General features: G+C 40.0%; 1 protein-coding gene across 1 annotated transcript; it reads left to right on the plus strand.

The window, feature by feature from the left end:
- The first annotated feature begins 7,484 nt into the window (after positions 1–7,484).
- On the plus strand, positions 7,485–19,682 carry LOC308676055 (microfibril-associated glycoprotein 4-like). The gene is made up of 6 exons (XM_081341763.1): positions 7,485–7,625; positions 11,651–11,741; positions 16,754–16,917; positions 17,864–17,960; positions 18,421–18,603; positions 19,263–19,682. The coding sequence occupies exons 1-6, from the start codon at positions 7,620–7,622 to the stop codon at positions 19,508–19,510; spliced, it is 789 nt and encodes a 262-aa protein (XP_081197889.1). The 5' UTR covers positions 7,485–7,619; the 3' UTR covers positions 19,511–19,682.
- The last annotated feature ends 3,179 nt before the right edge of the window (positions 19,683–22,861 follow it).

Raw genomic sequence — 22,861 nt, forward strand, 5'->3', positions numbered from 1 at the left:
ATGTAATTTCCTAGTATATCCCATTGACTTACTAATGTGATTCAAAAAGAGATATCAGATTAATATCATATACTATATATGTAGAAAGTCCCAGAAATAGTCCACCAAAATTCAGAAAGTTTTAGAGAACAAATGATGGGAATAGTTCTGTCTGAGTTGTTGGTATGTTTCATAATCCTGTAGTAGATTATTGTAATAACAGACTAACAGAGTTGGAAGGAACCCTGATGGTCTTCTAGTCCAATTCGCTGCACAAATCAGAAACCCTGTACCATTCCAAACAAATGGATGTCCAATGTCTTCTTAAAAAACCTCCAGTTTTGGAGCACCCACAACTTCTGTAGGCAGGTTGCTCCACTGATTAATTGTTCTAAATGTCAGGAAATGTTTCCTTAGTTCTAGCTTGCTTCTCTCCTTGATTAGTTTCTATCCATTGCTTATTGTCCTGTCTTCAGGTGCTTTGGAGAATAGGGTGACACCCCCCTCTTCTTTGTGGCAGCCCCTTTGGGTTGAGAATGGATTTATCCCCTTTTCTTTATGGCAGCTGAAGACACACAGCTGAGTACAGAGGAACTCAGAGGAACTTATTCAAGCTGGAACTGTACTGTATTAGACTTGGGCCGCTCCCTGCCACAATATATAGCCAAACCCTATGGTAGCAACCAATCAGATTGAACCCGTGTTTGCCGCCCAAGGCTGACCAATTGCAGGACCAGAGACGTCCTGTTTGGGTTGCTGGAGAGCCATTAGCTCCCCAGCAATGCATGTGGTGTGGTACCAAAAGCCCAGTACACAACACCCCTCCCTCCTAAGATCAGGCTATAATACCCTTAAATAGCTTGACAATAGTCAAGACTTATGAATCACTCCCAACAACCAAAATACATAATAACAAAACAAAAAATAAAACAAAAAAATAATGCTTGTTAATTCAAGGTAGTTAGAATGACATTATGCAACCTTTACAGACGTGCTCTTGTAGTATGGACTACAATAAGATTTAACAATGGCTCAATGGCTTGTCAATGCAGTAAGGACTAGAAAGAGATGAAACAACATCTCAATGAACTTGCTTGCCAGCAATTACAAAATGACCCCCAATTTCTGTAGGTAGTGGTATAATTGTCACAACACTATACATCACTTTATTTTACAATGTAGTCTGTAAGATATGCCGGAGGTTTGTGTGGCCTGGAGGAACGCCTTGGAGTTCCACTCACTTTGTGGTCTACCAGCTTACCCAGTGGGCTGGGTAGACCCATGTCCCTTTGTGCTCCATTGTCCAGGGGAATTGAAATGCTCTGGCTGGCCTCACCAAGTTGGCCCACCCCAGAGTCAATCTGTTCTGCAGAGTAGGCACAGCGGTTGCTGAGATTCGGCTGGTTCACCTGGTCAGGGGTCCCATGTTGCACTTCCAAGCTTCCTGGTTTTTCCTCGGAATCCACTTCAGCTGAGAAGGGAAAACCCTGGTGGTTCTGGTGTGGGCTGGCTTGGGTGCCAGTTTGAGGACTTTGGGAGGGACTTATGCCATAGTCCTCACTTAGTGACCGTTCTGGAAACCTTTAAGTTGGTCCATGTGTCTTATAACCAGTCGTCCTCCCTCCAACCCCACTTCGTAAGATAGGGGTCCGGATGCCTTGGTCACTTGACTAGGAACCCACAAATTTTCAGGCCCATAGTTTCTGGCCCAAACCCAATCACCATTTGCAGCCCCCTCAGGGGTTTTGGTCTAGAGGCTTTGGATGCCACTATGTCTGGATGCAACCTGTCCAGTTTAATAATTAAATGCCTTCCCCAACAAAGCTCAGCAGGACTTTTACCTGTAGCCATGCAGGGTGTAGAATGCTGACAGAGCAAAAAATCTGCTAATCTATGATGCCAGTCACCTGTGATAATGCGCTTGAGTGCCTCCTTTTTTGTCTTCACCATACGTTCGGCTTGTCCATTTGAAGAAGGATGAAATGGTGCAGACGTAGCATGTCTGATGAGGTTAGCTCTAAGAAAAGCCTGAAACTCAGCAGCAGTGAATTGAGCCCCATTATCAGAAACCAAAACATCAGGCAACCCATGTGTTGCAAAGAGTTTTCTCAGCACCTGGATGGTCCTAGCAGTAGTCATATTAGGGACTGTAACTACTTCCATCCATTTTGAGTGGCTATCCACTACTACCAAGAAAAGCTGTCCTTGAAAAGGCCCAGCATAGTCTATGTGAACCCTGGACCAGGGGGTATGTGTTTCTTCCCACCTGTGAATTGGAGCCTGAGGCATTTCAGGCCTAGATTGCTGGCAAGTATAGCAACCATGAACTTGATCCTCTACAGCCTTATCCAGGCCAGGCCACCAAAGGTAGCTTCTAGCTAAGGCTTTCATTTGTACAATGCCTGAATGGCCTTCATGTAAAGATTGTAAGACTCTGTCCCTTAATTAAGTGGGGATACCGACTCTGTTGCCCCATAAAATGCAACCACACCAGACCACACCAGAACCACCTTGTGTTCAGACAACTCATGTCTCCTGACAAAATAACTTTGAAATTCAGAGCCTGGACTCTTTTCCAACCAGCTCATGTATACCCATGACAGTACTCTGCTCAGAATTTTATCTGTGGCAGTTTCAGCAGCAATATCCCCTGCGTGGAGGGGAAACTCAGGTAAGTCCTGAATGGACAATATTTTAGCAGCAGGAGCTGGATCAGGATCCGTTAGTGGCAGTGGTAGTCTGCTGAGGCCATCTGCATGGCCCATTTCCTTCCCTGGTTTATGAATTAACTTAAATTGTATGCAGACAAAAATATAGACCATCTCAGTATTCTTGGAGATAGTATGTGGGGAGTTTGCTTATCTGTTGTGAACAACCCCAAAAGGGGTTTGTGGTCAGTGTAGACAGTGAAATCCCTGCCATATAAATAATCATGGCATTTCTTAACTCCAGCCACTATGGCCAAGGCTTCTTTATCAATTTGCGCATAATTACGCTTAGCAGAAGATAAAGTCCTAGAATTAAATGCAATAGGAACCTGTTCCCCATTCCTCTCTATGTGGCTTAAGACTGCCCCCACCCCATAGGGAGATGCATCACATGCAAGACATACAAGTTTAGACTCAGTGTAATGAGTTACAGTGGATTTTTTAGAAAGAAGGGCTTTGAGATCCTGGAAACTTTTTTCATGTAAGTTAGTCCATTTCCAAGGGGCTTTTTTTATCAAGTAGCCTGTGGAGAGGCTCTGCTATTGCAGCCTTATGAGGTAGGAATGTGTGATAAAAATTCAGGAGACCCAAAAATGCTTGCAGCTCTCCTTTTGATTTTGGCCTAGGAGCCATTTTGATGGCCTTCACTTTTGAATCAGCGGGGTGAATCCCACTAGCATTGATACAGAACCCCAAGAATTCCATTGATGAGACCCCAATACTACATTTGTTTTTCTTTAATTTGAGGCCCGCATCACGGAGCCTCTGCAAAACAGCCCTGAGCCTATTGGCCAACACTTCTGGAGATTCCCCGGCAATGAGAACATCATCAAAATAGGGGCAGACACCCTGAATACCCTTAAGTGTGCGTTCCATAATCCCTTGGAAAATACCCAGTGCAACGCTGACTCCAAACTGCAAGCATTTGACTTTGAATGCCCCTCTGTGAGTTACTATTGTTTGAGCCACAGCTGTGGCCTTGTCAACCAGCAATTGCTGATATGCCTGCGCTAAATCAAGTTTAGCAAAAATGGTTCCCCCTTGCAAGGAGACTAAAATATGGTTCACTACAGGGACTGGGTATGCATGTTGATTAAGGGCCTTATTTAATGTGCATTTATAGTCTGCGCAAATGCGAACTTCCCTGTTGGACTTTAGTGGGGTGACTATAGGAGTTTCCCACTCCCCCCAACAACAGGCTGTAATATGCCCTGTTCTACCAACTTATCGATTTTGGAATCGATTTTGTGTTTTAGGGCAAAGGGGACCCTGCAAGGCTTAATCCTAATCGGTACAACGTTAGGATCTAATTTAAAAGAAATTGGCGGGTCAGTATAAGTTCCCAGTTTTGACTCAAAAACATCCGTGTATTCCGCACAGTCATGAGGTCTGCTGTTTGTGTCTGGTTAATGCCTGTAATTTGAATGCCTAAAGCCTCAAACCAATCAAGTCCAATAAGACTTGTTCTTTGGCCCTCTACTACTATGACAACCAGGTGCCTCCCAAACCCTTTAAATTTTACCAATAAGTTTGCTTCACCCTTAACTTTAATGTGAGCATTCTGAAAATCTGTTAAAATAATATCTGAGGGCTTTAGTTTAGCCCAATGGTTACTGCATCTACACACAAAGTTGAATGTGTCATGCAAGATGATTGATACTGCCAAGCCGGAGTCCAACTAAATCTTACATGGAACTCCTTGTAGCTCTACCATGAGCTTGAGTTTAGGCTTAAGGGGGCGACGAGTCCTGGTGCGGCAAACGCTTCTCCAGCTTCTGAAGAACCCCACACTAACTGGACCCTGGGCCCCAGTACCTCTCCTAGTTGGTTCCTCTGACTGGTGTTTGGGTGGCCTGTCTCTCTGGCAGGCTCTGCACACCACCGCGATGTGGCCGGTCCTTCTGCAAGCTCTACATGTGGCCGAACAAAATCTGCAATTGGCACAGAAATGGTTGCCTCCACACCCTTTACATCTAGGTAAGAGAACTGCCTTGTAATTGTTCTCTCATTGGTGGTTGCCATGGTTTTGCACATTTGGCTGCCTTTGGAGCTTGTTTATTTTGGGTTCTTTGTCTTCTGATGATTCTCCAACGCATTTGGCGACCTCAAGATGGACGGAATCTTCTACTTTTGAAGATTTGGTGGGCTGCACAGTTTGCACTGCACCTCCGGCTGCTTTGTCAGCCATGACCTCATCCTGTGCCTCGGTGAATGTGAGATTGGGTCTGGCAAACAGTCTCTGCTGGAGGGTTCTGTCTCAAAGGCCACAGACGAGTCGGTCTCTTAGTCATTCCTCTAAATTTGAGAACTTGCAAAGGTGTGCGGCCTACCTTAGGCCCGCGATAAACTCTGAAGCTGTCTCTCCAGGAAGCTGCACTCTTTGGTCAAATTTAAAACGCCACGCCATCTCCAACATCTTGGGCTGAAAATGCCCAGTCAGCTTCTTCTTAAGGTCTGCAAACTATACTGCTTCAATGGGCATTGGTGCGAAAAGATTTTCTGCTAGGTCAAAAGTTGCTGGCCCACACATGCACAGCAACGTGGCAGCTTTTAGGCCTTCCTCTGCAATCTGGTTTGCTCGTAGATAGTTCTCCACTTGCGAGAGGAAAGACGGCCATTCTTCTGGATGCTTTACATCGAACTCTCTGAGTTTGCCGACTTTCGGCATCTTTCCTCGATTCCTGCGTTCTTGGATCCTGATTCTTGGGCTCAGGGAATGCAGCCACTGAGCATGCGGCCACTAGTGTAGCTTTAGTAGCTGGCCTAGAGGGGGGAAAGATGCCTCTTCCCTCCAGCGAGTAATGCCGACCCCTAGTGAACTTCAGCCCTTTAGGCGGTGAAGCAGGATCCCACCTTTGTTGCCACTGTTAAGTCGTGGGCTCTGGTGAGCAGGAATGAAGACACACAGCTGAGTACAGAGGAACTCATTCTTTATTCAAGCTGGAACTGTACTGTACTAGACTTGGGTCATTCCCCACCACAATATATAGTCAAACCTTATGGTAGCAACCAATCAGATTGAACCCGTGTATGCCACCCAAGGCTGACCAATTGCAGGACTGGAGACATCCTGTCTGGGTTGCTGGAGAGCTGTTAGCTCCCCAGCAACGCACGTGGTATGGTACCAAAAGCCCAGTACATAACAGCAGCCACCCCTCTTCTTTGTAGCAGCCCCTAATTATCTGTTTGAATTTAGAATATACCTAAGAATAGAAAACATTTGCATTAGGAATTGCCAAGTTGTTTGTAAATTTTGACATTCCTATAGCTATGGGTGAGAATACATTTCTACACCCATTAAACCATCCAGCTGGTTCCATTTGTAGAAACAAAATTGAAATGTGTATCTTTGCCTTGAATACCTCAATATTTTTCTATGTTAAAAAAAAGGTCCAACACCCTTTTGTCTTTTTCAGCAGGATAAATGAACTCCTGTAATGAAGTGCATGTGTTCACCTATATTACCAATAATACTATAGCTAACTAGGGAATTCTGAAAGTTGAAGATCACACATTTTAAAGTCACTATCTATCTGTGTGTGTGTCTATCAAAAATATATGCCACTGACTACCAATGATTCTGGGAGACTCACAAGAATTTTTTTTTTAAAAAAAAACACAAATGCAATAAGAAACAAAAATAAGAAAAATAAAGATTGCAAAGATGACAGAAACTGAATGGAATTTGCATCATGATATTTCCTCACTTGCCTCCCTCTTGAGAATGCCTATGAAAGCCACCAGGCATGACATTGTTTTCAAAGCATAGTAGAGATATTCTAAGAAAATAAATTATGAATAGTGGAGATCTGAATCAGTTTAGAGAGTTGATAACCTGCTGTAGTGAAGTAAGAGAGAGAGAGAAAGAGAAAGAAGGGGGGAGGGAAAAAGGTGACTCTCTGCTTCTTCACAGTATAACAAGTTTAGTGATTTTCTGACATTAATTGATAACCAGTGGTATCATTTTTCAATGTGGGTTTGTGGTGCCTCTCTTCCAGAGGAATGCTATAGCAAGTCTTATGACTCATTTCTTGTGGAAACCCAGTGTAGTTTTTGACAGATAACTAAATTCACTGATATAGATATCTGTTAAAATTCTAGTCATTCTCTTGTCTCAACCTACATAAAAGAGAGTGATATTTTTCTACTGGTTAATAACATTTGTTGAAAGACAAGGGAAACAAAACCTGATGAATCCATTGGACTCTGAAAATAAGGAAACAACTGTTGCTATCACTGTGCTTCTGGGAGGTTGTGAATCACCAGTGGGAGCAACACATTTTATGCTGGTATAGTTTTCTACTACCTCCTTTTAACATGTCTGTGAGCAAGAACTCTAGGTTTTGAGCCATTACTATGTCACACCCTTCTTCCACAGTAGACAAGAATACTAACTTCAAGATCATCATTTTTTCCTTTCACTGGAAGTGCCTCTTTGGGATTTCATAAAATCCACCCAAAGGTTTTGGCTCTGAAGAATATTTTCTTCCATCTAAAGTTAAAATTTAACACCTTTTCCAATATGCTCACACAAACACAGAGACAGAGAGAGATGTGGGGGAAGTCTGCTTCCACATATGTGAGAAAGGCATATAACAACATTATGTTCATGCCAAGAGCCTGGAAAACATCTAGCTCTTGGCTTGTTCTGTGTTTCCCCTCCTCTCCAATTTTTCATTTCCTGCCTTGCTTTTCTATAACACATTCTTGCCCCCCTCTTCCCCTCCCAACTTTTCTTTGGGCTATAAATCCAGGATTTACACATCATGTCTGTTCCTTGGCTTGGGGTATGTTAGTGGGCAGGCAGCAGAGTGGGTGGGAGGTGTACAGCTAAAGGCCTGCAAAGGAGACTGAAAGAATCAGCTTCAAAACAAAACAGAAAGTCCTATACAAAGAGCAACAGGAGTGACAGCTCAGGAACCACAGAACAACATGAAGGTAAGTCAGTGAAGAATCTGAAGTTTGAGGGCAACAGATAATTTTGGAAGGGAGGTGAATTAGGCTGTGAACTAAGGTTTGATTTATTTTTTTCCTTTGGACTTTGGTATTCTCTCCTCACTCCCAGTCAAATTAATTTTTGTAATGGTCTATTTCAGTGTCATATGTGATGAATGGAATTTGCAGTTAGGAGAAATGGTGAAAGCCAGCTTCAGTAACTTTTAGGTATGATGGCTGAATGTGAAAACTGAGACCCAGAATGGTGGAGGGATTAAGGTCTTGGATTAAGATTAGGACTTGACAGATTCATGTCTACTTTGTCTCTAGGTAGAATCAGCCATTAAATCTCACTGGGTAACTTTTGGCCAGTCCCTTTCTCTGGGCCCAGCCTACTTCACTAGGTTGTAGCTGTGAGGATTACATGAAGGAAGATCTCTCTGTGTATTCCTGGAATAAAGGCAGGATATAAAATTAACATTGTAAAGATATCCTCCCAATACAGATGTATGATAGATGTGACAAATATTTTGCCAAGACATTTCTGGAGGATTCTATTTGGCCATTGTAGGGAAGAAAAATGCTAAATGAAACAGACCTTTCTTTTGATATGGCTGGATTTCCTTGTCTTCTTAAATCCTGACATTTGTTTTCCCTATCATGAAGCTGATTCCTTAAACAAAAGGGATGTTTACTTTCTTTCTCTGTAATACTATTAAGGGATTGCTTTCCAAAGACATATTGAATCATAGACTGCTTAGCTACTCTATTTTTGTTCTGTAACAAAAGGGGGAAATGGTTTTCCTTCATATCCAAGATAGTGCAATTACAAGGGCTAATTGATCAGGGTAAATCTTATCAATATCTAATTAGTACCTAATAGAATTCTATGAAATGAATCATTTCATACAAAATACTTTGCAAAATTAATGGGGAGAGGAGGAGAGGAAAATTGCCCTGATTCCCTATAAATGAAAAGAGATAAGGGAATATTAATTTTCACAGAGCAAAATGATTAATGAGCAATGGACAGAATAAGAAGCTGAAGGTTATTTTAAAAAATGAACGTGAGCCAACATGATTGTATGAACTACAGTATGGAAATATCTTTTTCAGACATTTGCAATCAAAGCTGCAATTGAGTCAGATGTGCTCCTTCTGATCTCTAGAGTTTCTCTGACTATGTAACTTCATATATATACATGGACAGAAAAACTCTAGAGATTAGCAAGGAGCACACCTGACACCTGACTCAGTTATATCAATTAGCCCTCTGTAATTCCACTATCTTGGATATGAAGGAAAACCATTTGTTATAGTACAAAAATTGAGCAGCTAAACATTCCATGGTTCAAGGTATCTTTCGTGTGTGTGTGTGTGTGTGTGTGTTTGTGTGTGTGTGTGTGTGTGTGTGTGTGTTGTTTCTTAGCACTATCTAGAATACTGACTGTTGATTGCATGAAGAAATCTTGCTGGCCCATATTTTCCATGAATGTACCTCTGCATAGTTTCATCAGGAATGGAGACTAGCATCCCAGTTTCCATTCCACACATCCATTTATGTTCAAGTAGAATACTGTTTATTGTAGAGAGCTTTTCTGTATTCATACCAGAATCCAACTCAAGGTTACCTACTTGTTATGCTTCGTAGTCTGACATGTGACTCCCTAAATATGAAGCGCTTGGAGGGATGGCTAGGGGACATGATGTGGAGACAGAAAGAACTTCTTCAATGTTTCATATGCATTGCTCTTTGCTTGCTTGCAAATCTTACTGAAGGTATTCTAGAGATGAGCTATGATTTCATCCTAATTTCTTTAAGGCTTGACTGCAATCTTAAATACATTAATGAGAGAGTGAGCAACACTGAACAAAAGTGTTACTTAATGTTGGCAACTTAAAGATGTGTGGACTTCAATTGGCTGGAGAATTCTGAGAGTTGAAGTACACACATCTTCAAGTTGCTAAGGTTGAGAAACACTGCTATACAGGTAGTCCTCGACTTACAACAGTTTGTTTAGTGACCATTTGAAGTTACAGTGGCATTGAAAAAAGTGACTTATGAGCATTTTTCACACTTATGACTGTTACAACATCCCCATGGTCATGTGATTTACATTTGGATGTTTGACAGCTGATTCACATTTATGACTGTTGCAGGGTCTGGGGGTCATGTGATCACCTTTTGCAACTTTCTGATAAGCAAAGTCAATGGGGAAACCATATTCACTTAACAAACATGGCAAGAAAAGTCGTAAAATGGAATAAAACTCACTTAACAAATTTCTCACTTAGCAACATAAATTTGGGGCTCAATTATGGTCATGCATTGAGGACTAGAGCTTCAAATAAAAGAATACATGCAGTTTAACTATATGTAATTTTTCATTCTAATCCCCGTATCTTCTTCATTGGTTCTTCATTCAGCAAGAATACAGTGTATATTCCCAGAAAAACAGATAGATACCTATTTTGTTCTACAAGTAGGATGCAAATTCACAAACTTTAAAACAAAATGAACAATAATAACAACAGCAGCAGCAGACCAGAATATAGTATGTAAATATTTTATTTAAAAAGTAAGTAACTGGGACATGTATACATTCAACAAATTGGCAAATCTGGTTAAAATGTTTCTATGGTGCATTTTTCTCCCCGATGTCAGCCCACAGGCCAAAATAAAATTCTGAAGCCAAGAAAAGCAACAGAATACACAAAAGTTTCCACCTAAACTTGTGTCTAACCTGTGTATTGTTGAAAGATTGTCAAAGTTAAAGAGAATATGAATAATGGTAGATGAACTTTGGAATTTTCCTTCTAAATTTTCCCACTTTTGGGACTAACAAATATTAATTAATGTTGCACCAGAGAGGGAAAAGCATCTCTTTGCCAGTTTCTGAATCTTCATATTTAGGGCTTCTTGTGACCTGAACATTAGACCTGTCATCATGAGGTAATGTCTCCAAATCACATTCTCTAGCAGTATCCACATTTCTTGCTGTTTGCCTCACAATGACAAAAGCCACATTCCAGCACCATACTGCAAGATCTTCCCCTTTGGAGCAGGCATACAAGATTGCAATACACTTACAAAAGGGGCAGGGTTTGTATTGCACCACAACAAGGCCACTTTCATCAACCTGATTCCTTTTGTTCCTTTTACAGGCACTGCTGTGACTAATAAATAAGTAGGCAACTTTTCAAGCTTCAACTGCCAGGTTTATATTGTGATATATTTCCATCTCTGACAAATATTTCTCTATATTCAATCAATGAATCCATTTTTCTCTCTCACTCTCTCTCTCTTTTTACATTGCTATAAAACTAGAGTTCATATCATCACTAACAAAGAAGTTTGTTAGGCCTTCAGCAAGCTTCTGAACCCAAGAAAATGTTCATTCACATTTTTCACTTGAGACAGCAAAATCTGATTTTTATTTTTTGCCACGGTAATATTTAATGTGAAAATGACCAAAAGGAAGGGTTCAACATAAATAACCCCTTTGCAAGATAAGCACACATTGCAGATTTCTGTTTTTATTTTTTCTTGGTAGACAGTGCCAATTATACTAGGACAGTGTCTTTCCCAGCCAGAAAGACTTGCTGGGAATTAGGCAGTATATACTGTATATTATAATTAGGCTGGTCACACAGCCAGACAGATGTTTAGACTAGATTTGGCATTTTTGTCTATCCAACAAGTCCTTGCCAAGGACCTGAGATAGGCAGATATTGTGGTTTAATAATAATATATTGTCGCAAGTTGTAAGTTGCTTCAAGTAAAGCTGCCTTCTGCAATTTACTGATGGTGATTTTGTCAATGCTGATAGTGTTCAAGTAGTGTTCCAGATGTTTTAGAATTGCATCCAAGTTGCCTGTCTGTAATATCTTTGCTTTCTTTTGTCACATTCATTCTACTTCTATTTGTAGATCTTTATAAAACAATGGCAATTATGTTATTATTAATAATAAGGTGCCTCTTTCCTCAGTATGTACCATGGATGACAAGTCATGCTTTTTCATTTTAGCTTTCTCAGGCCTCCTCATTTCTGCCCATCTGTTTGTTCCTCCTTTTACTTCTTCAGCTGCCAACACTGCAAGGACAGGCCATCAACTCAGGTAAGTGCTCTTGAGGCTGATTTATGGCACATACTCAGAATCCTCTATATACTCTTTCCACATTATGTCGACTGAAAGAAGGCAGTAACACCAGCTTTAGATGAAGTAATTTTAGCCGTCTTTAGGTTGGGCACGAAATAATTCTTATCTGAGACTATGAAAATCTGCTTGTCAATATAGGTGATGCAGAGCTTTTTATGACTCAGGGGCATAAATAGAATTCTCTAAACCCTAAAACAAGCCCATCAGAGGCCTCTCCCTATTCTAACTTTTTTGTGTGTGTGCCTTCAAGTCAATCTATACTACTGACTGATTGGCAAGTTCCTTCAGTTCTCTTGGCAAAGTTTCAGAAGTGGTTTACCATTGTCTACTTTCTAAGGCTGAGAGAAAATGACTGGCCCAAGGTCAGCCTGGCTTTGTCCCTAAGGTAGACTAGAACTCACAGTCTCCTGGATTTTAGCCTGATGCTTTAACCACCAAACCAAACTGGATCTCCATTCCAACTTGATTCATCAGTTAAAGACTTCAGGGTTTCATGTGTTCCAGTGTTTGGGGTCTCCCTGACAAGCTTCTGCTAGGGAGAAAAGGCAGCAGCTCAGAATGCTCTCCTGGGAGTGCAGTACTGCCAGAAAAATGTGCCAGTACTTGGGTTATCGGATGGAGTCTATGATAATTCACCATGGCCAACTCGCCACAGCCAACTCACCACAGCCAATTTGCCAAAGCCAACTTGTTGCAGGCAACTCATCATGAGACAATTCACTGCGGGACAAGAGTTACACAAATATCAAAAAAATGGTGGGATGGAATCACTAAAAAAGGATACAAAAGGAAGGACAGGATGAAATGTGAATGACAAAAATTAATTTTTTTATTTATTTCAAATGATTAAATTGAATTGTTAAATTTTCCTGCGGCAAGTTGTCCCGCGGCGAGTTGGTTGTGGTGAGTTGTCCCCTTCTGTATTGGAAGTGGATTGAAAAAATCTTGATGATTCCTAGATAGCACCAACCAAGAATATAGAAAATTCTCTATCTCTTTCCTGCCATTTAGTGACTGACCTAGGAATGCATGTTACGTTTATGTATTGTCTGTCAGGGAACCCTCAGCCATTATATTGCTCCCAGAAAATGATTAGATTTCTTTATGGTTGCATATCAGCTTTACAATAGATCACAATCAAGTTTGTTTTCTAAAGATTATAGGTTCAACTAAGGGTTCTTAGAACTATGGCCATTTACCCCATCTGAAGTATATTAATGTTATTGGCACAACTCAGTATAAAGCACTTTCCTCTACAATTAAATAGAGCACTTGTGCTAAAAAGTAAAGAAACTCTCAAGTCGAGCTTAACTCTTGATGATTCTGACTGTGAAGCTTTTTTGGCAGCTTTACGAAAGTTTGCCATTGTTTTGTGGTTTCTTTGATTTCCTAATCTAGCTAACAGACATGGCATTTCATAATCCTCCCGATCCAAATACTAATCAGGGCTGACCCTACATGGCTTCTGAGATCAGCCAAGTCCATTTGTTAAAACATTTCAAGACAGATAAACTTTTACTTCCAGAACTGCTCTTTGAATACATTTTTTTAAATCTGGGCCAGCACTAGTCTACCGAGCAGATTGAGCCATTTTTTTAATAAATGAAGAACATTAAAACATAGTCCACTTTCAGGCAAGCACAAAAGACACAAACAAGCATTTAAATTATCCTTTCAGCTTCTGAACAGCTGTTTGCAATCAAATTGGGCAGAAAAATACACTGCTTCCAGTTAGCCAGAAAGTCTCCTCTTGGGAGGTCATTTGTGGATTGCAGCTTCCCCGACCTGGCTTACATTACAGCACCTTTTGTCTTTTTAATCATAGGATCTTTTCACTATAGTTAAATACAGTGTTCTGGAATACCCAAAATAGCAATAGCATTTAGACTTATATACCGCTTCACAGTGATTTACAGCCCCCTCTAAGCAGTTTACAGAGTCAGCATATTGCTCTCAACAATCTGGATCCTAATTTTACCAACCTCAGAAGGATGGAAGGCTGAGTCAACCTTGAGCTGGTCAAAACTGGATAGGATGTTTCTTTATTTTTATAATGCAGTATAGAGAATCTTGGAATACACAAGAAGTGTCAGGTCTGTTGTCCATCTAGTCCAGAAATGGCTACTTTGAGAGCAGTGTCCCAAGTTTCCAAGGAGAGAGTTTGCTGATCATATGCTGCCTATTAACTGGAGAAATGTTGAAGTGTTGAAACAGGACCTTTCTTACATGCAGTCCAAATATTAATTCACTAAGCTGTGATTCTCCTGTTCCCTTACTTCCATATTAATCCTTTGTACAGTTTACTTTATGTGTAACAATATAAGTAACCTATCTTTGCATCTGAATGATTCCTCATTAATAGCGCAGAACAATGTTAATTCACCAACTGAACAATTATTTCAAAAGAAACACACAAACACACACTGGGTTGGGAAAAGTTAACAGGAAAAACAAACAAACAAAGCCAGCACTGTGAAGAGATTTAAGCCATGTGTTTGCATTTATCCTAAAGTCTTTTGGAAGATCCTGTTTGTGACTGATGAGTGAGCATTAATTATGAAGTCAGAGAGGCTTTCTTGAAGAGGACACTGGAGTATCTAGTACCATGACAGAAAAAGCCCCCTTGCTGTTTACTGCCTTCTTACCTCAGATGGTGAAGGGGCTCTAAACATTAATCTGGTTGCTCAGATGCACTAATCTGCAAGAACTGAAAAAACCCTTCCCTGATATAATGGTGTCAGCCTTATCAGGTGGACCAGACAAGAAACAAGACTAGATAAACTAATACCACTCTAGTGTAAAGCTACATTAGTGTGAAAATACAGTTCTCTTGCCATCTCCTTTACAGACTGATAATTTAGGGAAAGTCCCTCCTCAGTCTCTTGTCCTTCCTATTATGGAGCTGCAGGCTATGCTGTCTCTTATCTGACTATTCACCTGACTTCCTAAGATAATTCCCACCTACCATTATAAAGGAGAGTGACAGCCTTGAGCTATGGTCTCATCCTTAGCACAGAAGATGCATTGAAAATCTCTGTTTGTTATCATCCATACTCACAAATATCAGCAATCTGTTGTAATCTGTTGGGGTAATAAAACAGAGTTTCGTATCCCATATATATTATTGGAAGAAGAATAGAATTTCAATGAAGTAGGCAACATATAGCCTTTGTGGCATTTTATTACACTCCTCCCTTGGTAACAAAATATTATAGGATTACTACTGACCAGCCTGCTCTTTCAGGATATTGCCAACCACTGTTTTCTTCTTTCTCAATAATTATTCTGCTAGTAAAATTCTGTTATTTTTCTTGTGAGGCTCAAGCAATGTCAAATGATTCTATTATATTAGGCAGAATATTTCATAGAACATAGAATAATGGGGTAGAAAGGGACCTTGGAGGTCTTCTAGTCCAACCCCCTGCTTAAGTAGGAGACTCTATATCATTCTGAACACATGGTTGTTCAGTCTCTTCTTGAAAACTTTCAGTGTGGAGCACCCACAACTTCCACAGATAAGTTGTTCCACTAATTAATTGTTCTCATTATCAGGAAATTTCTTCTTAGTTCTAGATAATTAAGGGGATAACAGATGATTTTCCATCTGTTAGCTGATATTTTTTCCTCCACATAGATTGTTTAAACTGTACTGGAAGAATGAAGAAATAGCTTCCCATGTATGGAAGAATTTCTAGAAAAGTCTTAGTTGATGGCAGTTACTATAGTATAAAGATCAGTGCTTGCTATCCCTGCACATAATCAAGAGTGTCTTTTGACAGAGATAATAACTAAAACAATTCCTTAATAGGAGTCTTGGCTAGAAGTTTCTTGCTTATATGAATTTTTAGGGCTTTTCATGCTTGGTGACTATTTAGTTACTACTTAAATGCACATATGCACAATCCCCACAACCTAGAAACACCCATTTCAATGAGGATTAAAGAGAAATATGTATACATTTGAAATCTATCCGGAAAGGAAAATCGTTATCCCTTATGCGTATGTGCCTGGAGAAATGGAATGACATTCAAACACATCCAAAGAGTGTCTTCAGTGACCTACATTGTACATTACAAGTTAACATTTTCAAAATTACATACAGAGTATACATCTACTGTATGTGACAGCAGACTGTATTGAAATGCATATATTTATTAAAATAATATTCCCCCAAAAAAATCAGTAAGGAAAATTATTTATAAAATCTATTTACATTGGCTGAATGTCAAAAATGTGCCTAAATTTGGACAAATATGTACTGATATAAAGGGACACGGTGGTTCAGTGGGTTAGGACGCTGAGCTTGTCGATCAGAAGGTCGGCAGTTTGGCAGGTCGAATCCTGAGTGCCGCGTAACAGAGTGAGCGCCTGTCACTCATCCCAGCTTCTGCCCACCTAGCTGTTCAAAAACACATAAAAATGCAAGTAGAAAAATAGGGACCACTATGGTGGGAAGGTAACAGCGTTCCATGCGCCTTTGGCGTCTAGTCATACTGGCCACATGACCACGGAGACGTCCTCGGACAAGCGCTGGATCTTCGGCTTTGAAACGGAGATGAGCACCGGCCCCTAGAGTTGGAAACGACTAGCAGGCATGTGCAGGGGAACCTTTACCTTTACCTTTACACACACACACACACACACAAACACACACACAGACACACAGACACACACACACACATATATATATAAATTTCAATTAACAAAATGTAGTATTTTTATTTTATTTATTTCTTAACTTTTATTTATTTCTTAGCTTTTTAAGCTATTCTCAGAAATATCACCCAAATAGGTGATCTTGAACAAAGTAATTATGATATTTGTAAAATAGCAACAGATTTATAATTATTGTCTTGGACTACTGACTCTCTGCTTTAAAGCAAAATGGTTAATCAGAAGCCAAAATAATGTCATAAACTTGATGGGTTATTTAAATTTAAAGTAATATGCTTTTCCTCCCACTGGGATAGCTCAGCAATCTCAACACTGCGGAGAAGATTCATTTCCACTTGACTGTGAGGATATATACGATCAAGGTTCAGAGACAGATGGCGTGTACCTCATCTTTCCAGCAGGACCCAATGTCCCTGTCCCCGTGTACTGTGACATGACCACTGATGATGGAAAATGGACGGTAATGAAGTCCTTGGGATGGATTCAAAATGGGACAGTGTATCCCATGGAGGCGCAAGAGATCCTAGGGCTGAGTTAGATTAGTAGTGGCTGTTCAGTGCTAGTCTGGTGGAAATTCCATAACCTTGATTTCTTTGATCTTGGCCTGTTCTCTAGTTGTAGTTTCAGTATCATTTGTGGTGCTGATATTGTTCAATATAAAGCTTTAAGAAACTTGTAGTACTATATTGCAACCATTTGTTTCCCTGGGAGTTTAAGACAACAAATATGGAAGGGTGTTTCCCCTCATTTTATCACCACAGACTCCACTCAGGTAAATTGGACCAGAAGAGAGGTCCAAGAGAGGTCCAATTGACTACTAACTCATTGAGCTCTAATGTCAAATGGGGCTATGACTCTGGATCTTTCCAAACCAGGTCTTACATTACTCTTTTTCATGAGGCCAAGGTATCTGTGTCTCATGTGAATATTGTCACTTCTTAGCTTGAACTTCAGAGGTATTTAGGATCAACCAGGAACACACATTTTTGTGGTGTCTCCCTGTTTATGGAATAATGCCATCTTTCTACAGATATAAGCAATTCAGTACTTTTCCTTGTCTTGTTAGCCAATGTAGAAGTGAGATAGTGTCTAGCATGGAAAAATGGGCTATAAAGACCAGAAGTCAAACAAGCAAATATGTATTTAAAATAGGAAGATGCAAATAGGAGGGTGATAAATTGTGTGCGCGCTTAAACCAAGACTGTTAGAATAAGGCTTAGCATAGTGTATGAATCATTTTGGATTATCCAATTAACCATGTTTCAGCAATGTAACTTAGCATAATGCATAATCTCCTTGATTATTTTCTTTCAATGGTGTTGACAGAAATGCAGCTTCAGGATAACTGTTGACAAATTGATGTTAATTTAACAATTATCTTTCCTCAAAACTGTTATACTTCGCAGGTTTTCCAGAAACGTTTCAATGGGTCAATCAGTTTCTTTCGGGGATGGAATGACTACAGGTTTGGCTTTGGCAAAGCTGATGGTGAATATTGGCTTGGTAAATATAAAGGGGTGCAAGGAAATTTCTCCTCCTCCTCCTCTTTCTTTTTCCTTCTCTTTTTCGTCCTCCTCTCTGAGGAGCCTCTGCCAAAAGCCATTGATTTTTCCCACCCTTTCCCTCACTGGCTTCTCCCCAGTCTCAGAATTTTATGCATCTCTTGATCCAGACATCTACTTTTGCCAGAAACTTTTGGAATGTAAAATGTTTGGGTTTCTCCCCTAAGCAGCTGAAACCTGGGCCAGAAAACTACATCATGAAGTGCAATTGCTCTGTTTATTATTAGTCTCGGCCAGCAAGCACAGCCAAGAACTGTCTTGCTTTTCTGTCTGGCCAGCACTTTTTTGTCAAGAGAATGGGGGTCATCCCCAAAGGGTAGGAAAATAAATGGAGGTGCTTTGGACGTTTTCCCAAGGCATCAGAACTATGAGCCCACAACCTATTTTCCCACCTTTTCTAGGACTGCAAAATATCCACCTTCTCACCCTGAAGCAGAAGTATCAGCTACGTGTGGAACTGGACGATTTTGAGAATAATACCGCCTTTGCTAAATATGCTGACTTCTCCCTTTCCCCAAATGCAATCAGTGCAGAAGAGGATGGCTACACGCTCCATGTATCTGGCTTTACTGATGGAGGGGCAGGTAAGAGACCCCTGATTCCCAGTCCCATTTCAGTACAAAATAGAGTAAGACTGAGTCTCAAAACGAAGATAGGAAAACCTATTTACATTGTGATAGTTGTGACCCATTTGCAACTGTCTGTTTTTAAAAGATGGAAAGCGTGGTCTTGTCTCAAACTTGGTAATCAGGCATTTAAGTAGGATCAGTTTGGATCTATATATTATCATGAATATTAGAATGATGTTTCTTCCCAGCCTAGTATATAGATCAGTCATCCATAGCTTGCTGTCCTTCTCATATATTGGGTCTATAATTTCCAAAACCCTTCTGGGCTAGGGGTGTCCAAATACTAACATAAACCCACGTGTCTTAAAATGATGTCTACAGCCAGCTCTTTTTCTTTCCCTCAGACAGATGTTTTACCCTGTACTTTGATATATGGGATCAGAATATATTATGGGGAAATCAGAAGTCATTTAAAAGATTTTTACAGCATATTCCCTCTAATCTTGAAACATAAGTTATAAAATGTGCCCCAAAACATTCCAGTGTCAGCTATCCCTGATCAGAATATGTAGGTTCCAATGAATATACTCTCAAATAGGCACACGACACTACTCCTTATTCCTATCGGCTTTGTGAAGTCTCATTTTTACCTTTTTTATTTATATTCCCAACAGGTGATTCATTGTCCTATCACAGTGGCCAGAAGTTCTCCACATTTGACCGTGATCAAGATCTTTATGTGCAGAACTGTGCAGCTCTCTCATCAGGTGCCTGGTGGTTCAAGAGCTGCCATTTTTCCAACCTCAATGGCTTCTACCTTGGTGGACCACATCTGTCCTATGCCAATGGCATTAATTGGTACCAGTGGAAAGGCTTCTACTATTCTCTCAAGAGAAGTGAAATGAAAATACGTCGTGTTTGAGATCCAAGGCAGCTGGTGGCTTTTCCCATTCTTCTGCTCTAGTGGCCACTTGAATCTTGATGTAGACTGAACTCCCAATTGTTAATGTATTTCATCACTTTGACTCTGTTTTCCTACCTTTAGCATGCAGCCTGCACCAAATTATTCCTCAGAGAACACAACTCTCAATAAAGATACCCATTTCTCATTACTGAGACCCAACACAATTAGATAATTGCCAGTGCCCTATCCTACTATCGTACTAATCATCACAGTTATGGTAGCCACCAACCTCCCTGCTCTCCCAGGAAAGCTAGGTTTGTTTCACCAACATCAATATGACTGGTCATGGGTCCTGCCCACCATTTCAATGTCCCAAATAAAAAACTGCATTGGGAAGATACCAAAAATAAACCCCATCTCTTCTAGCTCCTCTTCAGCATTCAGCAGAAAAGAAAAAAAATGGAGGAGGCTATAGGGGTTATGGTAATGTTCCAGGCTAATCTGCCTGCCTCAATTAATAAAATAAGATAAAGTGTATTGGCAGAACTGGAAGAATGGCTCATCTAAGCCAGGTTCCTGTTTTATCCCCATCCCAGTCCTCCAACAAAGGATTTGTAATATTCAAAACTACAGAAACCAGAGGATTTAGGACAGAACTCAGAAAACATTTAAGAATGATCAGAGTAGACACATCCAGTTGGAAGTTTCTGGCAGATGGGAACAAGTATTGTAAGGTTCAGGGAAAAGGTTCCAAAGGTGATAGCAATTATCTTGCTTTTAAAAATGAAATGAAATGAAAGTCTATTCTCCAAATATGGACAATTGAGAGACCAGTGGAACTGTTAATAGTATAAAGACTTTTAAGGCCACCCTTTCTGGGCCAAATCCCACCCCCATACATCTACCCTATCATTAAACTGTTTCTGCAGCATCTGTCTGGACAGTGACATGGTCCAAGTTCTAAAGTAAAAATCTGAAGATGGAAATCCTCTTTCTAGCCTGCTCTCGTGTCTTGCCAAAAGACTTGTTTTGACTACAGCCTGTTCACCATCTGGATTCTGTTCTCAGCAATTAAATTTATAGGACACCTGAGGCTACAGTACTGAAATGGGCAGAGATCCCAAAAAACCTGATGTTCTTTTGCACGTTCCAAAGAAATCAGTTTGGATCTTGCAAAAGCATGTCGTGGGAGAGAGTGATAAATTTGTGGTTAGACCTACAACAGTGAAGGTTTGTATCTGTAATCTGTGAAAAGGGGAAGTTGAAAATCCAAGCCAAAAGGTTAAATTAATTAATTTCTGGAAAGATTATACAAGAGGTAAGAACAAGTCATTAGCAACCATGCAAATTAAGACAAGTGAATGTAATAGAGAAAACAGATGTATTTGGAGCCTTAGAAAGTGATGTCTTCCTTTTTTTTTGGGGGGGGGGGTCCCACAATGAAATAGTTCACTGAGAGTGCAAAGGAAAGAAGACTTGTGGAATCCTTAGTGCTCTCTGAGCTTGGTTGTTTGCTTGCATATGAAACAACTAGATAACATCATCAGCAATAGCAGCAATAGCACATTGAAAAGGTTGCAGTAAACAACCAAGCTCAGATAGCACAAAGGACTCCACAATTCAACCCTGAGCTACGTATATTCTCTTTGAAGGAGAACTTCCTTGAGGATAAGAGGCTTTAATTCCATTAGTCACTACAAATTTCTCAGCACACCGTACTGCTGTCCAAACAGAACTGGGAACTGCATAGTTTACCCCATATTATGTAACTGAAAGACTGAATCCTTTGGGAGAAGGGCGGTATACAAATAAAATTAATAATAATAATAATAATAATAATAATAATAATAATAATAATAATAATAATAATAATAATAATAATAATAGTAATAATAATAATAATCTACAGGGAACCAGCAAAAATCAGTAGTGCCATTTGAATTTTATTGACTAGTTGAAAAAAATAAAATAAAAAGAAGTACAGAGAGAGAGCCGGACACAATCAAATTCTACACTTTTAGAATCTTTCTGATATCTTGATTTCATATTTCATCTCTTTTCCACAAAGAATAAATGAGTTTCTTATAATATAATTTAAGATATGATAGCTATGCCCACTGTGTACTGCTTTAGTTTTGCACCCAAAGCAATCCCAAAGTGGATTTCACATGGAAATACAATGGATGTCAGCAAATAGTTCCATGGCTATGCTGATACCAGAAGCCAATTAAGGATGGTATTCCCCATTCCCCTCCATTTTGCTTATTACCATAGGCTAGATCAACATAGTGAAAAAGAATTGGTGATTCATCAAGGTTTATCAAAGGAAGGAGGGAGAGACAGTGAAATCATTATGTCTTTCTTTACCACTGGAGAGCATGCTGCCCTAGTCTTTATCATCACCAGCAGATCAAACTCTTGATGCTGACAAGCATGTTATTTTGCTATTATTCCTTAATGGTGTTATAATAAATAATTGATTTTTTTTCATAATTTTTAGGATAGAGAAATTCATGTGTAACCTACCCTTTGGGATATCCGTAGCCAAAAAAGAGAGATACAGCAAAAGAAGTTACAGATTTCAGATTTTTCCAACTCTGAAGGTGTATACCACCCAAGAAAAAGACTCTCAATCTGACAGATCTTTTTTTCCTCATCCTTGCAATATTCTTTAACCTCATTCTCAGCCTTCTGAGCCTCAGTGTTTCCCAATGCTGTTCCTCACATAGCTTCCATTCTTTCTCCAATGGTGCAAAGTTGCTTGCACCTCTCTAGTCCCAGAGGTAAATTATCAGCACTAGTGCTTAGCAAAATGGCTTCAAAGCAAACAGTTTTGTAATTATGGATGTGTTTTTCAGAAAACCTTCAGCCTCATCTTGCAGTTGGGATTCCAACCATGAGGTGAAACTGGTCAGAATAGGCTCATCATCTTGAAGTGATTCATTGCATTCTTGGACTAGCTCGGGCTGCTTCTTCGGAAGGAGCTGAGTCATAGGGATGAATGGTTCTCTTGGGTTTGCAAATAGCAGTTCCTTAGGTGAAAGAGGAAAGATGGAAGCAATATAGAAGTAGCTGAGGAAGGGGGAAAGGGAGGTGTTAATCAAGTTACAAGTCAACAGTTTAAGCTCCCTCCCCCTCTTCTCCTCCTCTTCCCTTTGTCCTTCTTGTATGACCAGGTTCCTCCCAATCCCCATTTCAAGTTCACAATTAGGAGCTGAGGTCAGTTGAGGTTAAATCCATACTCAGTTTGGTGAGCTAAATTTTGGCGCTAACTGGAAATGTTAATCTAAGTCTCTCTGGAGTAAAGACTTCAGCTTCTAAACTACACAAAACCTCATCTAATATTATTTCTGAAATATCCATTTTTTC

Source organism: Vipera berus, assembly GCF_964194415.1.
Source record: "Vipera berus genome assembly, chromosome: W".
NCBI classification, from domain to species: domain Eukaryota; kingdom Metazoa; phylum Chordata; class Lepidosauria; order Squamata; family Viperidae; genus Vipera; species Vipera berus.

What these genes read in the sequence shown, in the direction of transcription:
- LOC308676055 (XM_081341763.1), top strand. An exon ending in AGGACAGGCCATCAACTCAG is followed by an intron (nt 11,742 to 16,753) that starts GTAAGTGCTCTT and finishes CCACTGGGATAG; the next exon opens with CTCAGCAATCTCAACACTGC. An exon ending in TGATGGTGAATATTGGCTTG is followed by an intron (nt 17,961 to 18,420) that starts GTAAATATAAAG and finishes CACCTTTTCTAG; the next exon opens with GACTGCAAAATATCCACCTT.